At 39.5% G+C, this 17433-nt stretch overlaps 1 protein-coding gene across 1 annotated transcript in view; it reads left to right on the top strand.

Moving 5' to 3' along the window:
- pcdh17 (protocadherin 17) overlaps nt 1–10928 on the top strand; it is a 53034-nt gene extending 42106 nt beyond the window's left edge. Inside the window, exon 5 of the mRNA XM_035652607.1 lies at nt 6142–10928. Coding sequence (XP_035508500.1) covers nt 6142–6839 — 698 coding nt within the window. The 3' untranslated portion in view covers nt 6840–10928. The remainder of the gene's footprint in view (nt 1–6141) is intronic.
- The last annotated feature ends 6505 nt before the right edge of the window (nt 10929–17433 follow it).

The following is a 17433-nucleotide window of genomic DNA, read 5'->3' as shown; positions in this document are numbered from 1 at the left end:
CACACATGCACACACAAACACACTGTGAGCTCCCTCAGGTGAACAGGTGCAGTCATGGTCTGTCACAGATGCTCTGCGCGATTCGTCAGCTGCCATTCCTCCTGTCCACCTTGGGTGGGTTGGGGCATACTCACCGCAACACAACCTCAACACACAAATACACACTCATATTATCTCGGCTCATTCTCCATCCTCATAGGCTCCTTTGGTAGCTCATAGAGCTGTCTAATGACTACCCAGGTGTGCATGATGGTAAAATGATTCACCGCCAGTGTGATAGATGCAAAATCGTTATGTGTTTGTAGATTTTTACTTTCCTGCAATTTGTTTTTGAACTTAGGGAACACACTACCGCACTATGAGTTTGTCCTGTATTCGGGGTTGCTGCTGCTTTGCTAGCAATAGCCTCACTTACAGCTCTCTCTTGGTTCCTCCCTCCCTCCCAGGGAACCACAGTGTGTGACAGAGGGACATTAATCACAGGGCTGGGTAATAAAGCGAGAAGGGATGGGCATGTAGGGCCAGGGGGGCAGGCGTCTGGAGGGAGAAAAGGGTGTTTAGGGAAATCACACCAGGCTTTATGACACACACTGATACACAAGCCATGCTTTTACACTCACAGGTTTAGGTGCACATCCTTCACACACCATACGGAAAGCTTCCACCACTAAAAGTTTGAAAAATTAAATTGAGTAGAAGAGAAAAAACAAACAAACACAGAACAGGGATTCTGGGGATGACCAGTTACTTTCTATCAGTCTGTGTTCAGAGAGGGCCATGTGCCTTCTGGCTGACCTATGTGTGTATTACATGGCCTGTAGCCCTTGTTAATTACATTAATTCAGTAAAAGTTCTGGAAGGAAAACAGAAGGGTGCTTTTTTTTTGTTGTTTTTTTTTCTTACAATTTGGAAAGAGATGAGAGGCATTTTAAGGTTCAGTAGAAGAAGCACCTTCACTGTTGCTGTGATGTTGAAATGACTCCAGGGTGTTTTCATGATACTGAAAACTCTCATGATTTGAAATGGTGATAAAGTGTGGTTGTTTGTATGTGATTACTGGCTAAATGACAGCAGAACACACAATTTAGTAGTCCACTGGGTTTAAAACTGTATTAAGTTTTTTTTTCTTCTTTCTTCAGCATTTATTTCTGACCCCTTTGGGTTATTGAAGTATCGACCTCATTCCATCTTGACATTTTACAGTGAACACCATGTTGTGAATCATATCAAGTGGAGTTGTGGTAGTGAATATTGTGTGTGGGTGGCCGGGTGGGTGGGTGTCTATGTGTGTAAGAGTATGCCCCACCATCGTTCTTTGTTGTGAATTTTCTTTTGCATCTGCACTTGCACGGTGCTCCTCAAGGAAGATTAGAAAAGGGTAGGTTGAAAAATGAGATACCAATTATAGTTTCCTGTTTTTGTAAATCAACTATAACTGCACAACAGGCTCAGTGCTGTAGAAAGATCAGGGCATACAACTGACAGAGAGCAGAGAAGGACAGCGCTGTGAATCAGAAAACATTACTCTTAAAATTTTTAGGAACAATAGCAAATAGATCATTTTTCTTTTGTCACAGATGAATTGCAGGTCTGTTTCTTTTAGAGTTTTTTTTGTTTGGGCTTTGTCTTTTAGTAATAAATATTAAGTTATAAGCTATACATTTATACAGACATGCACTTTCATGCATTCAGACCCATACATGTACCAACACACATATGCAATTTTAACCCACAATAGATGTACTTCTCTGTTGTTTTCTCTTCACCTTATACATCGGGCAGTCATTACACACTGTTTTAGATTCTCTACCTTGCTTTTAAATGGAATTCCTAATTGAAATTATTCATTCAAATTATTCATAATTTATTCAGCAATAACTGCCTCTAAAAGTGTTTCAGTCACTTTAAAGAGATACACGTAGAGACAGATTTTTACATTTTAGATAAGGCACCTCATTGGTTCAGAAAGTAATTAACAAATCCTTCATTCATCTATCCTTCTCTTCCACTGGCCTATCTCACCCCAGCTCCTGTTACGAGGCAGAGCAATATCTGATGTTGACAAATAACACAGTGAACCAAGATCATTTACTACTTCTCCTTCGTTTTCCCAATGTTGCTTAATTAAGGGTCTCTCTGAATTGGTAACAGTTTCTTTGACACAGTGTGTCCTTTTGCCATTGCTCAAAGATTTCTTAGAGTAGCTTTGCTACTTTTATATCTGTTTCATGTGCTCTTAGCAGTAAAGATAACTGGCTGCAACACAGCTGTACTATCTAACTCATTGTTACCCAGCCTTGCTATTCTGCCCTAAAGCAAAGCAATTAACCCTGCCAGAGGTAGTAAGATAGCTCTGGCTGCTTATTGTTAAAAAAAGCATCCACAAGTATAAAATAGTGTGTAGAGTTAATTAAACTTTTTTGTAGGCAATAGAGGTGTTATAAATATCTGATTTCAATCAGGCATTCAGGTCAAGTGTCTACAATAGGGCTGCAAAGATACAAACATCAACTGGATGCCTTCTCACAATTTAATCACCGTTTCAGTGAGACTTTCCTAGTAAAGAGCTGAATTTAGCCTTTTCTTTTCTATCTGATGTCCAAAATGTTTTAGTCATACTTAAAACTGAGTAACCTAAAATTCTTGCTGCATATCATTGCACCTTCCCCTGTTTTTTTAAATTTATTTCCATTTGGTTCAGGGCCAATGTGGTTATAAGATGCACCGGCCATTTTCAAGGCTTGTACGTGAGATGAGATTTAAGGACACAGTTTTTCTTTAGCCATACAACATCAGCATCCAAGATTGGAAATTTGATAAAAGAATGAACACTGAAAGATAAAAAATACTGTGTGCCTGCTGTAAACATAGATTGATATCTTGAAGTTCAAGCTATCTTGAGGTTTAGATTTTTTTCCACTGAAAAGTGAAAGCGAAAGCAATGATGTTGCAAAAGTGAAAAATAATATTGCTATGATACATTGAGGACAGGATAGCAGCACAGAACATAAAAGTGAGTGAACAATATAAACTACGTTAATATCTAATATGAATCCTTTTTTTGATGATTTATAGTGTATTCAAACATAATGAATAAAGCAGATTATTAGTGTGTACCATATTAAATCATTGACTGAGACATGAATCAAACTGTGACAAATGATTGCATGATTCACTGTATCTATCAGTGTAATTTATCTTGGACCATACGCAGCCCTGAGAGAGAAACTGAGCGGGCGCGACTGAGCACGCCCCCATAGCCAAATGATCACAGGCAAATGTGTCCTTGGTGGAGGCTTCTGTTGCCCATCCCAAAGAGCTGGTGCAGCCATGGTGAAGATACACAGAGAGAGACAGAGAGAGAGGAAGAGGGAGGGAGGGAGGGAGGGAGATGAATGTCACCCTTGCTCTCATATGTCATATTGTTAGCCATAGATATGAGGAGAACGCCTGAAGGTTGAACGTGCAGCTGAGACATGAATAATCTATCAGAGGTTTCCTCCAACTAAATAGAGGGAAATGTGTCTGGATGGATTATTTATGCTTTAATATGCACATGGTGAATTGACAATCACCTCTGAGAGCACGAAGACATTGTAGGGGCCAAATGAATGGTGTATGTCTGTAATGCATGCAAGCCAAGTGTGTGAAAGGCAGTGGTTGGCCAGCTGTTCAGCCTGGTTACACGTAGGGTCTATATTTTGTGACTCTGTGATGGATTACAGTAATAGTGTGTTCTGGTTGGAAAGTGTATTCAGGTTTGTATTATGTATGTACAAGCTTTCGACCATATCATCGATCTCTCGTGCTGTGACATGTTGTTTATATTTTCTTACTCTAATCTCAAATCACTGTTGCACAAACACAGGCACACACACACATACACAAATGCTTCTTGGTGCGTGCAGATGCATTCGCTCACCCCCACACTATTTAAATGTAGTCCATCTCAAACTGGTCTGGCCTCGGCTTTCCAGCTCACCTTATTTCCCCTTCAGATGACTGCGTCGACATGGGAAATGTCAGGCTCTCTTTGCCAGCGCTGTTTGGCTTCTTCAAACATTTGTGAAGTGTTAAGCTCATCTCTACAGCTTAGGAGGGCAGTCTCTCAGGAATCAAGGCTGCTGACCCGCAACACAGCAAAGACAGCCTGGCCAAGTGCACTCAAGCACATCCACTCTGCCCGCTCATTTGCATCAACGAAAGATTGTATTAGTCCCAAGTTTGTGGTCTTTAAAGCAGCACTCTTGGCTTGCTTTAAAGGTGCATGCATCACATAATGGAATTGATGGAGTGGCTTTACAGCTCCTAACAGTAATGTTGTCTTCTCACATTTAGTTGAGAATAATAGCGAAAAAGCTGTACAGCTCTGAGTAGCCTCATTCTGGTTCCTTTTAAATGTTATAAACACAGCCTAAGAGGACACATAAATCCCTGTGTTACCATATCCCTTAGAGTATCACATATCACTGACTTTGGTTTCAGACACAACAAACTTGTTAAAGGACGGTAGATTTCACTGATTTAAAATGTCGTTTTGGTCCAAAACTCAATGCATGAGGGCAAGGATTCATGAAGAGGAATCAAGGTTTAAATCATTAACATTCAGCAGGGGAGGTGAAGGGTGACAAGAAGCTGTTTTCAGTTAATTATAAAAGCAAAGAATTGCTAATTGCTATGACTGTATTTAGTTCAAATATAGGCTCTCTGTCGCTTGTGCTTCTGACACTTTCATTGGGCTATACAAACATTAACAATGCAAAAATTAAGCTCCTATGAATGAACTCCCATGAATAGGATTCCTCTTAACAAAGAAAGCTGCCTCAGTTCTGTTGCAGTTTGTTTTGTACCAAACAGTGTATTTTAGCACACAAGTAAGTGTTGCATTACTATAAGAAATTATAAGTGTGGTGTTTGTCTGCAGTGTTTGGCTCTACAAACGGGCAGGGATGCATTGCATATCTCAAAACCAATATGCAAATTGGCCCAAGCTGCTACATTTGTTTAGAAGCCTCAGCAAGCAACCTTTGGATTCTGCAGGAGAGCAGTGTTGAATGCTAGGGTATTTTTGCATTCTTGGGTTTGTCTAACCTGTACATTGTCAAATTTACACTTTTTTAACTAATGGAATGATTGATGGAGGCTTGTCAAGGCAGCAAACAGAGAAGCATGTGCATTGATTGATACACAATCAGTGTTTTAATATCTTTTTATAAAAAAGTTTTGTAACTGACCACTTCGAGTCTGATTTGTGGAAGAGGATAAGAAATGATAGGAAACGAACTAGATGTACCAATTTCATTCCTATAGTCTCAACTGTTAGGATACTGTCTGTCTGTGTGTCTTCCCTTGGTTTCATCCCACCCGGCCAATGGAAAAATTCCATTTATGGGACAACAGATGCTCCGTTTTTTTTCTCTCTCTCTGTTTTTTCACTTCACGCCCAAGAGGAGAAAAAAAAAGTGCTCATCTTTTTATATTATTAATTTTTTTTTTACCAAGTTCTGGATCTGTTTGACACAGGCATGGACACTCCCATAATCAGCCAGTGTGCATCCTTCTGAATAGAGATGAAAGAGGAGAACACACACTCACACTTATACACACATTCGTGCACACACAACAACAAGGAGCCCACAAAAAAACAGGCACAAACACACGAGGAAGAAGCACGAGCCATTTGGCATAGTCGCTCTGTCTAGGGAGGGCTTCAAAGCCCACTGACATGAATTTATGATAACGGCACTATGCCTTTGCCAAACCTCAACTGTTGTTTTTCTCTCGCTCCCTCCCCATCCCTTCTGTATGCTCTGCCATCCCCTTGATCAGAGCTTTGGAAAATGCTAGCAGGTGTCCCCCAGTCCCTTGGAAAGGTGTGTGTGCATGCTTGCGCATGTGCATACATTTACAGTGTTTGGAATGGGACATCCTTAGCTGGCTCTTTCTTTTTTTACATGATTTGATTAGGCTTGGCTCTGCTTCCCTAACTTTGGGCTCCAACTCTTTGTGCAGGTCGGTTTTATAATAGTGCTATGATTCTATTACCCTCTCCCTGTCTGGTTTAATTCTATTCTATGCACACTACTGACATAAATACCACTTTCTTCTCCATCCATCCCCTCCCTTTGTTTCTCTCTGCAGATGAGGATTGTGTGAATTGTACGGAGGAGTGCCGAGTACTGGGTCATTCTGACCGCTGCTGGATGCCCCAGTTCCCTGCTGGAGGAAACCAGGCAGAGGGTGTCGATTATCGCAACAATATGTTTGTTCCAGCGGGGATGGAAACTGTGCCCGAGATGGAGACCTACGAGACTGTCAACCCCAATGGCAAGAAGACGTTCTGTACTTTTGGAAAAGAGAGGCGTGACCACACCATCCTTGTCGCCAATGTTAAGCCCTACTTGAAGGCGAAACGTGCCCTCAGTCCACTGCTCCAAGAGGTACCCTCAGCTTCCAGCAGTCCTACCAAGGGCTGCTCCACCATGTCTCCCTGCTCCTCAGTCAAAAGCCCAGCTGACGGGGCTGAAGGCAAACCTCCTCCTGCCACCTGCTCTGGCCACTACGGACCTCCTGATGGTCAGTACCTGTCACCAACCAAACAAACCAGAGACCAGGGGGTCTACCCACCTTTGCCTCCCTCAGACCCAGTTGCCAAGGTGCTCGCAGAGGCCCGCTCCAGGATCAGCCAAGAGGCAACTGGTGAAATGGAGTGTGTCCTTGAGCAGGTGGAGCCCGACGCAAACCGTGACAGAATGGACGCTGACCAGGTGGTGAGAGACATCGACAAATTATTGCAGGACTGCAGAGGAAGTGAGGCCACGGGCACACTCAGGAAGTGACACGAAGGACTGCCACAAAAAGAAGTACGAAGGTAGAGAGAGGAATAGAATGCTGTTCCAAAAACTCTCACACCAAAACTGTCACCAAAACAAATCAAAAAGGTTAAATGGCTCTTTTGATAGGAGCTATTTTCACTGTATTTGTTGTTGAAAAGTACTGACACTGGACGGACAATGGGAGCATTTAATATCTGGCACCAATTTTGGTGCTAAGATCCCTACCATCAAAAAGGAACTGGGTAACAGACATCTGAATTCTGCTGAATTTATAAACTCTTTTTGTTTTGGATTCTTAAGCAAATTGCAGAGGCTTATGCCTCTGGCACCTCGCAAGCTATTATCTAAGTGCCCACCAGCTCATAAGTGTGTTGTTCATGGTCTCTCGTGAAATCCTACATATCTAAGTGTGTGTAGGTGGATTTCTGTTATGTGTGATGGCCATAGAAACTGAATGGAAAAGGACTATTTATGGTCAGACACGACAATCGATGTGGAAGCAGAGAAACAAATTTTAATCTATTTGGGACAGTGACAGATTGAAATACACAAAACAACCTTATCTTTTCTGACTTTAATATAGGTGTTTAATGTGTGATGGATCCTGTATCTAAACATGAAGAGATTGGTTAATCAGGGGTGTTCGCAGGCGTTGGTTATGGACTTGGGGTTGGAGGGCTTAAATGCTACGCTGAAGGAGAATTATTAACAGTGTAACCATGTTTCACCTGTCATTTGTAGCCACATGTGTAAGTTGTGTCTGTCTCACGCCTCTATTTAAACATTCATGTTGCTGGCCAGTGTAGTCGCACACACCAATTTTACACGTGCACTACACTTTGCACATACACATGCTGACACAGTCACATGCACTGATGCTCCTACACACATGCAAACACACACAAACACACTTATGCTTACACACAACTGGCCATCTGTGTAATTGTCTTATACATGAACATCATCAGCTTTCAGTCCCTTGTGTACAGTGAATTATCATGTGCGTGACTATGCCTTAAGGCAATCACAAGTTGTATAAAAAGGGACATTTTTCCTCAACTGTGAAAAGATGATATCTATATGATTATATAGATGATTATATGTATGAATCCATGTATAGTGTCCAAATATTAACAAAATATTTATACATTTTATAAGAAAAAAAGAAATGAGGAATCTCAGCAAAAAAGTGTCCTCGAGTTATGGTCAAAAGCGGGGTATTAACTCAAAGAACTGCAAAGGACACTGCCATTGTTTTTCGAAAACAAATATCCAAAAATATAAACAAACAAGAAAATGTCCCTTCACATTATCACTATACATAATATCATTATATGTGTAAGTGTATCCAATTTAGATGTGTTTACATCAAAAAATTGACATATTTTTATTGATTTTACTGCAATTTCTGTGCATTTGAGCCAAATTGTTATGTGTACAAAAGCTATATTGTGTATTTTATTAAATTAATATATAGTTGTGTTGCAATATACATGGGCTTATATTGTATTTGGCAAAAGTTGCCTTAGTAGCTGTCGAACTCTGTGAGTTTGCTTTAGTTTGGGTTTTTGTTGGTGTTTTTTTTCCTCTCTATTCTGCATCTTTGCAGGCTGGCTTCAGTGCTTTTGAGATGTCGCCTCTTTTTACCCTGAGATCCAGCTGGATCAAATACAATAACTGTTGAAAGCTTAATGAGCCAGCTGATCTAGAATACAATTCAAACCAACAACAAAAAGCAACAACCACAAGATAACAGTTTGAATATTTTTACTGAGCAGATTTTTACAGGGCAGCTATTTTCTTTAACAATACTAGTATGCGTATCTTGTGTTCATTATGTTTTTACTTTCTTTCCAAAAAAGAAACCTGCCATATGGAAAGTGGAGTGGTTTCCTTGGTGATCATAAAACTGCCTTACTGTCTCTGCGGAGAGCTTATTGTATCTGTGGAGCTTGTGACTGCTTATAAAGCCCTGGTCCACCAGAATGTGCATTTTCTATAAAGGACCAAAAGAGGTTCTTTTTCAGCAGTCTGTGTTGTTTATGTATGTACTCCTTCTCTATACATGTTAGAATTCTCATACTTTGCAGAGAAACTTGACATCTGAAATTCTATCTGAAGTTACTTTGGATTTGATGTCTTAGCTGTTTAGGTACATGGTTTATATAACCAAGTGTCTTCACATTCAGGCTTTCTTAAAAAAGAATGATACAGACATTTATTTTTGAAAATTTTGGCACATTTCGGCCACTCTCTGAAATAAGAATGGGAGGTGCTTTTTCTAATATTCTCTGACAGTAAAATAAGCAGAACAGTAGGCTATTAGACTAGATGTGTTCTGGAAAATACTACCACAATCACCAAATCTATGTAAGATGCAGCCATGAGAGGGAACAGTGACTTACATTCATATGGCTCCAGGTTGTTTAATATAAAATGTATCCGAGCTGAGTTGGAATCTTGACAGCAGATATAACGCATCCTACAGACACGTCACATCTGAGTGTTTTGGTATTTCTGTTCTTGTTTCTTTTTCTTAATCGAGGTACATGTTTGGACATTCTCCTGTCATTCTGCCATTCTGCTGTATCTTTTGCCTGCTTGATATCTTTTTTTATTTCACTATTCATTTGCTTACTTTTCTCTTCCTCAGCTGTTTGCTTTCTCTGCGGAGCAAAGTAACTGTTAGCTTTTCTCCCCTCTTTCGTCTGTAAAGTATTTGGTTTCGGTTTACCCTTGCTCTTTTCCTGGGAGATGGCAGAGGCTGTTTTTAGAGAGAGCTTGGAAGATTTGATGCAGGTGGAAAATATTTATGGTTATTTTTAAATGATACTTTTTGTTATCTCTTGCAAATATCTGGATAAATCAAGCAAGCCTGACATTCACATCATACAAACAGCACAAACAGTTAAAATGCTGTTCAAAGTGCACTCTGCAACTGTGATCCCAACAAAAATGCTGTTTTTCACACACCCAGACACACACACACAAACACCCAGGCACTTCAGCAGCACACTGCCTTTCATTTAAATGCGTAGTCCCTTAAAGGTAAAGGGGAGGCTGAAAGAGGGGGCAAAACACTACCCAGACAAATGTGTCACTTCCACACTTGTCTTCATGGTTTATTTTCTTTTTATCTCATTGTGCTTAGTCTTCATGCTGGATCAAGCAGTTTGTACTGTGTGTGTGTGTGTGTGTGTGTGTGTGTGTGTGTGCATGTCCTTGATTCGCTTTCACGCCCTCATTGTTTGACAAAACAATTCCTTTCTTCTAATTTAATTCATGTTACCTGTGTACTATAGATTTAATTCCAACTCACATTAAACCTCTATTGCTGTGGTCTCTATTTACTTTGGGCATTAATTAAAACAAAGTGCAGAGGTCACCCCAGGATTCTGTCTTTTTCTCAGTTTGGCTGCCACAAACAGTCAGTGTCACAGTTCAGGCACACTTAAAGTGCTGTCCCCTCTAATGGTGTTGCCCTGGTCTAGCCTCTCTCTGTACACTCACATACTGTGGGCAGGAAATGAGCTGGGTCCAGTGGATGGAAGGTACTCTTTTAAAGCCATGCCCCCTCTCTCAGGCTATTTGCTGTCTAATAGAGCTGAGGCTGCTGCTGCTGAGGTCAACACAGTTGGAGATTGAGCATAATGTAAGGCCTCTCATTATTGTCTAATTATACACTGTTGGCATCATACACTGTTGGCAGTGCATTATTCAAATCTAGAGTGGGTTATTTTTGCCCACTTGAGATTGTTGGTTTTACCAAGTGATTAGGACAGGGTCTTGTTGAATGTGGCTAACCGCCTCTGGTCTCTGACTCACACTGACGCAGGTGCACACAGACTCAAGACAACCACTGCTTCACACACATAGAGACAACATGCCATTTTGGTTAGTTAAAACAAGCACCCAATGTTTGTCAGTGTCGTCCCCTCACCCCCAAGCCCACACTGATAGCATAGGGCTCCACACTACAATGGGCAACTGGTGAAAAGACCAGAGACATTCATTTGTATGGATTATTTCAACTGCTATTGTCTAAAAGCTGTGTTCATTGTGATCTATCTGAAAAAAAGATGAAAAGATCAAATAAAAAAGCAATTACTAATAATGTTTGCACTTGTCCTTGTATGAGTTGGTTGAGGAATGGATAGTCATGGCTTTGATTTAATTGTTTTTCTCCCAAGGGATAACCCCGCACACCCAATATTTTTTCTCTGCTCCTCCTCCATCTTTGTGGCCAATTTTGCCTTGTCAAATAGGATTGCACTGTTTACTTTCAAAGTGCCAACTTATTTTAGAAAAGATAAAAATTAGCTTTTTCAATTGTATTCTTTGGATGTAAATGCGTAAATACGGTGCCTGCATACGTAAATACGTATGCAGGCACCCCATACTCAAGCATACACACACACATACACTGACTTAGAATTTTGCTTTGGGCAAGTGATTCTTCATTCATTACATTAGTTCACATTTTTGCCACACAAAAGATTACTGCTCATGCTCTGTTTTTTTTTCTAATTGCTCAGAGGCAAATAAATGGGTGCTTGAAATTGTGTGCACTAATGCTTCTCAGATAAGATGTTGCACTCCACCCTAGATTCGCATTCAGAGGCCAATTTGAAGTCTTTTCAACACTGGCCTGTGGTTAGAGAAATATACTGCATGCTTCCCATTCGTTCAGTCAAATCTGGTTTGCCTAATTCGTAATTAATGGCTATTAGGTGTTAGATGCTCAGAGAGGAACATGCAGTGGCAGATGTGACCTCCCTCATGGTGTTTATTTCCCCAAGAAGAATAGTAAACAAACTGTTTAGAGCTGACTGGTGCTTAAAGTATTAGTGCTTTGGAATGGCTTTTTAATGTCCCTTTTCAGTGTTTTTCAATACAAAATGACAGAGCATGCAAGCTAATGATACACCATTACATTTATCTCAGGAAACTATTCCATCATCACTGTTTAATTGTAGAAGTACATATGGTTGCATGCTTTCGTGTCTGCATGCATCAATTGGCATACTGCTGTCTAAGGATTAAAGTTAGTAATTTCCCAATCTGTAGTCCTTCAAATTGCTCATTCAGGACCATCACATGCTAATTGCACAAAAACTTCCCATAACCTGACAGTGATTTTTTTCTTGGCACCAATGAGATTAAACATTTTAAATTTCTTTTTTGATTCAAGTATAAAACTAAAATAATTTGATGGATAACTCATGTCTGTAGTGTTTGCAACCTCAAGATCCATCTTAATACACAACATTTACTAGGATGGTAATATTAGTGCTTTATGTGTACAAAAATTCTGTGCCAAAGAGAACTCATTCAAATATATCAAGATGAATTATTTGTTGAATTATTTATTATTTGAAGAGGACTCGATCAAATTAATTTTCATTTTGACCACAGAGAGGGAATGTTTTACCCCATACTGGATTTGCGGACCATTGGTAAGCACCAATGTTTTTTTATGTTTGTATCTAACTAGTCGCCTGAAGGCAGATATTAATTAAAAAGATAGCAGAGGTACTCTCTTAAAAACACCATCCCTAGGACTGCAGTGGCAACATGCAGCGCTGTCTCATTTGGCCCAGTAGAGCTATCTTTAAACCTACAGCATACCTTCAAAAAATAACAGCCTCTCCTCTTGTACGTGCCTATCACGTTCAATCATAGTCTCTCAGAACTTTACAGATCACACAAAATGTGAACCATCAATGATATGGAAGACCGTGGGGTAGGAAAAGTGCAGCAGTAAGTACACGAATTGTGACAAAAACCTGAGAAATAGATTTTTTTATATGTCTGACAATACATTGCATGCATCATCAGCAACAGAAATGTGATAATATACATGGTTTGTTTAATTTGTTACTTTAATACATAGAGCAAGATCATTTCCTTACAGTTTTGGTGTATAATATAATATCTAATATTCATTTAGTTGTTTAGTCTCAGCCAAATTGAGTTAGAGATTTCAGAGGAACACTAGATAGGAAAATCATATTTCTGCATTTTAATCAAGGTCCTTGATCCAAATAACTGTGCTAATGGGATTTAATCAAGTACTGTTCTGTATTGAGCTGGCTAAAAGGGTAAATGAAGAGAAGATCTTTTCAACATGAAGAAGAGAAGGTATTCATATGAGTTAAAGGACAAGGGTTCTCCTTTTATTTGTGGCAGTGTTTGAGAAGGAAGGCAAATTGAAAAACGTATGTGTGTGTGTAAGAAGGCAGAGTTTGAATGTGTATGGTTGTGTAAAAGAGAGGCTGGAAATATGAACGTACTTCTCACAACAGGAACAGTAATGCGCAGTGTCTTTGATTTGATGTCACTGACAAAAAAACTATGGCTACAGTGCCTCGGTGGGTGTTTAAGACAATCACTTTTCAGAAATTATGGCACACGCAATCATGGAAAACAACGTCAAACGCCTAAATAAGAATGTATGGTACTATGAATGTGCCACGGTGATAAGAGTTTTTGTGACACACTTATGTAAATGTGCACCCAGACTCTTCCTTGTCTGAAATAGACCCATCCTTCAGCCTGTATTAAGTAGAAAAGGTTTTTATGACCTCAAAAGAATACAAACCTATACAAAATGACAACTTTTATTAAAAAAAAACGGTGCGTGAATATAGTATGAAGACACAAACACAGCAAGGAACTTTTACAAACTGCACCCAACACCTCAGACTGCTGGGTCTATTTCACATTCAAACCCTCCCCAGTTCCTTCGAAGTAAAGCAGTATATTAAGCGTTCAAGTGTTTCTCACTTGAAGCAGAATAGAAAGCAGCAGAATAATGGCTCTAGACAGCTTCTGTGAAGGGGCCAGCTCACATCAGTGAGGGAAAATGCTAGATGAAAAGGTCAATAAGCAACACGGGAAACTTAATATGAAGTAGACATATGAATTCCATCACATGGATTAGTGCCCCTGGCAAAGTGCAGGACTGACTGACACTGCTGAATCAATTCAGAAATATTCAATGTCTGGTGTGTAAGACACTCAAGAGCTAAGAGGACCTTTTACTAAATGCCACCTGGACTTTTAAACCAATTCTATTTAAATCTATTTTCTTTCCTGTTGCTGGTAAATTTTTCACTTTTGGTGTCTCTGAGTTTATTGCCATTGTAGTGTTTCATTGAGGTCATGTCCTTAGATGTTCCAGGCTAGAGTCCTATTTTTATTTATTGTATTATTATTATTATTATTATTATTATTATTATTATTAATTATTTAGCTTCACATAAACAGGCGGACACAATGTTGATTAAATGTTAAAGGAAGACACTTAAGACCATGTTGAGCACCTACAGTGCATTATTGCTTGTAATTTATAAATGTGTGGGCATAATGAGAATTTCCATTTGTTTCCCAAGGATCAGTTACTTTAATGGTCAGTACTTTTTTTTATTGTTAGACTTTGATAACGTTCACAGAGGCCATCACAGAGAGGATGTGTTGGATGAAAGAGAAGATAGATACCTTAATGGCTGTGCAATAACAACAGGATGTGATTTGGACAGAATGTCAGGAGGGAACAGGAAGGTCAATATTACAGTAACAGAATATGACCTTGGGGACAAACGTCTTACTATTGAAGCTGTTCTCCTTTGGCAGAGCTGCAACATTGATCCTTTGCTCTAATATCAATTAGCTATGCCATCATTAAGTGAGTTTTACCACAATGTCATTTTGACAATTTTCTTTGGGATATATCCCAAGCTGCCAATTTTGTCTACTCTATATTTAAACCTTCTTTGGGAACCTTGTGGAAATGATCTTTGCAAAATAGATAATGTGTTCAGATTATAGCTAAAAGCAAAGTTATAAAGCTTTGCATGACATAATCTCTTTTTTCCTCTAGGAGAAGAGTTATAATCCAGTCTGAGGTCAATGTAGCCCAAGAAACAGAATATTTACAGTGAATGTGTACAGTGCTGTGTTACATTTCACCCATATAGGTATGCATGTATAAATACAAACACACCCACACACACACATATCCTCCCCACTTCCTGTGCTGCAATTGCTTTTGCGGCATGTGAAATGTTAGGAAAATAAATTAGCGGGGCAGGTAACTAAATTGTAATTACCTTACTAGATTGTGGCTGTTATCTTTATCTGATATAATGAATTTCTTTGTTAAAAAAAGAATATAAAAGAAATTTCCAAGCAAGTATGTGGTTCACTATGTGGTAGAGAAATACATTCCTGTGTGACAGAGATCCATAGATTCTAACATGGATCTAAATTTGTTAATTATTTTTTGTTCTATTATTCAACTAAATTAGGTAAAAACAGCAAGGTGTTGTGTCAATAAACTTGAATATTTTAATTAATATAGTTTCAAATTTAGTGATATTTTTCTAATCATAAAGTGTTTCTTATATTCGATTACTTTTTACACTAAATAAACAATTTAAAATGAACCAATAAATGCATTATCACAAAGCTGAAAACAAAATACAGGGTTTGAAACAACACTGTTTAGGGGGCAAAGTTGAGACATTTTCTCTATTTGTCAGTCAACTGTAGTGAAGTTTGTGCAGCTCACTGAGAGTCTACTTAGGTAGAAGAATGCTTCTATCAGGATAGTACTTCACTTTGATGGCTGAGGACTTTGGCCTTGAGAGTCTATTGTCCAAAATGAACATCTTTGAGACAATTGTCAGTTGGCACCTTTTCAAATGCTCAGTCTTGGTCAAACCAAACTTATGTATGGTATAGTAGGCCCTACGTACAAAAACGGCAACTGGCAACTTTTAGTCGGATCAAAGCCTTCCTCCCTTTGTTTTCAAAGTTTATGTATCTACAGTATGAACACAGCAGTGGGTATCATGCAGGGACGTCGGCCCCTTTCTGAACTCAGAGACCAGGCTGACAAAGGCGATTAAAGCCTCTGACAGCATGCCTGCATGTGATTAGACCGTCCTTCAGAGCTTTGAACCACCGCCCCCAACCCCAACTATTCCCCAACTTATACACTGAAACACTAACAAAAAAGCAACACGCAGTCCGCATCAATGAGGAGTGAGGAATGGAATGATCAAATGGGAATCAGCAAGGGAAAAACAAACAAAGAGTTGCTAAATAAGCTGGGCGACAGGCAGGGGCCTTTTCCTCGGCTAATGGCTAGTGCAAATAGAATGGGCCTTGAGGGATTTAAAGGGCTGCGGCTGACAGTTAAAGCAGTCTAAAGGCTGATCTACAACAAAGTGAGAATGTGATGCATCCGCACAGCACCAACCTAGACAGGATGAGAGGGTGTAAATAACAGGCAGTCCCCAGAGATGTGTGCCACATAACACAAAGAGTCCCTGGTTTGGGTGTTTGATTTGTTTGAATGCTATCTGACATTTACTTAACCAGCTGCAGGGAAATTACCTTTAAGGATTCTCAATTTGGCTCAACAATAGTACTAGCTTCTGTCTGTCTTTCTCCATTTGAGGTGCCATGGCATAAATGTGTCCTACATATATTACATTAGAATATACTGCACAGTATGTGTTGCTTGTGTATGAAGCAGTAATGGCACTTTGTATAGAAAGTTAACGCTGAGACACTGCTACAAGATGAGCATTTGGAGTCACCGTGAAATCATGCTAGCCTTAGGTTATTCAGGGGAAAAAAAGTGTTCCATTTCCATTTATGTCTCTTTCTGTTCTTATATGGTCCTACATCCCTGCCATTTCATCTCCTTTACCTTAATGGATAACATAAGAGATGCCCTTCTAATGTTTCCACCTTCATATATACTGCACTTCTGCTTCTCTCTGTCTCTCTCTTCCTCTGGACCACCCAGACTATCACAGCAAGTGACATGAGTGTGTGTGAGTGAGTGTGTATCTGTGCGCGTGTTGTGCATCTGGGCTAGTGTTACAGCTCAGATCACAGCCCAATGCACATCTGAACACCCTGTTTTCAAGTGTGAGTTGATTGGCAGAAGGACAGTGACAGTGCTGTCTCAGATCCGGTGTCCATGTGACACAGTGTGCCTGACACCAGTTTACAATAAGGTGTCACACACATCAAAGGATATGAACTCTGGGAAATCAGTCAGGTCGAATGACCATGTATCAATCTTCTTTGATTGATTCATCAATGTATTGATCTACTGACTGCTTAACAGATTCAGCTATTGATAGAATGATTAATTCACCAAGCCTGTGTGGTGTAATGAGACATATGTCATGCCAATATTTGCACATACAAACATATTCCCAAAAAACTGGGATGTATGATCATTCAGCAGAATAGACTAGGAAAACAGCAGCATTTGTCATTTTTAAAATAAGCTATGTTTTTCTGTTTCTTTTTGTTTTGTTTTCCTGAATCAATTGTTTTTCTTAGTAACAAAAGACATGGAAGGGAGTAGCATGATGTTATCATGCCGCAAATCTTAGGGAGAAGGTCCGGTTGGATTGCTTGAATGAACAAAGTGTGTGACTGTGGTTAGCATACTGTCTTCTATTGACAATTAGTGTTGGTTTCTCTTTTCTACAAAAGTGATCTGCTACTCATGCCCATGATCTTACTTTAACTAAGTAGTTTGACATTTTAACTGTAATGATTTGAGTCA

Source organism: Morone saxatilis, unplaced genomic scaffold (genome assembly GCF_004916995.1).
Source record: "Morone saxatilis isolate NCDOM2014 unplaced genomic scaffold, NCSU_SB_2.0 Contig11, whole genome shotgun sequence".
Lineage (NCBI taxonomy): Eukaryota > Metazoa > Chordata > Actinopteri > Moronidae > Morone > Morone saxatilis.
Note: the sequence above shows the minus strand (reverse complement) of the source record. Positions and strands in the feature narration are given on the sequence as shown.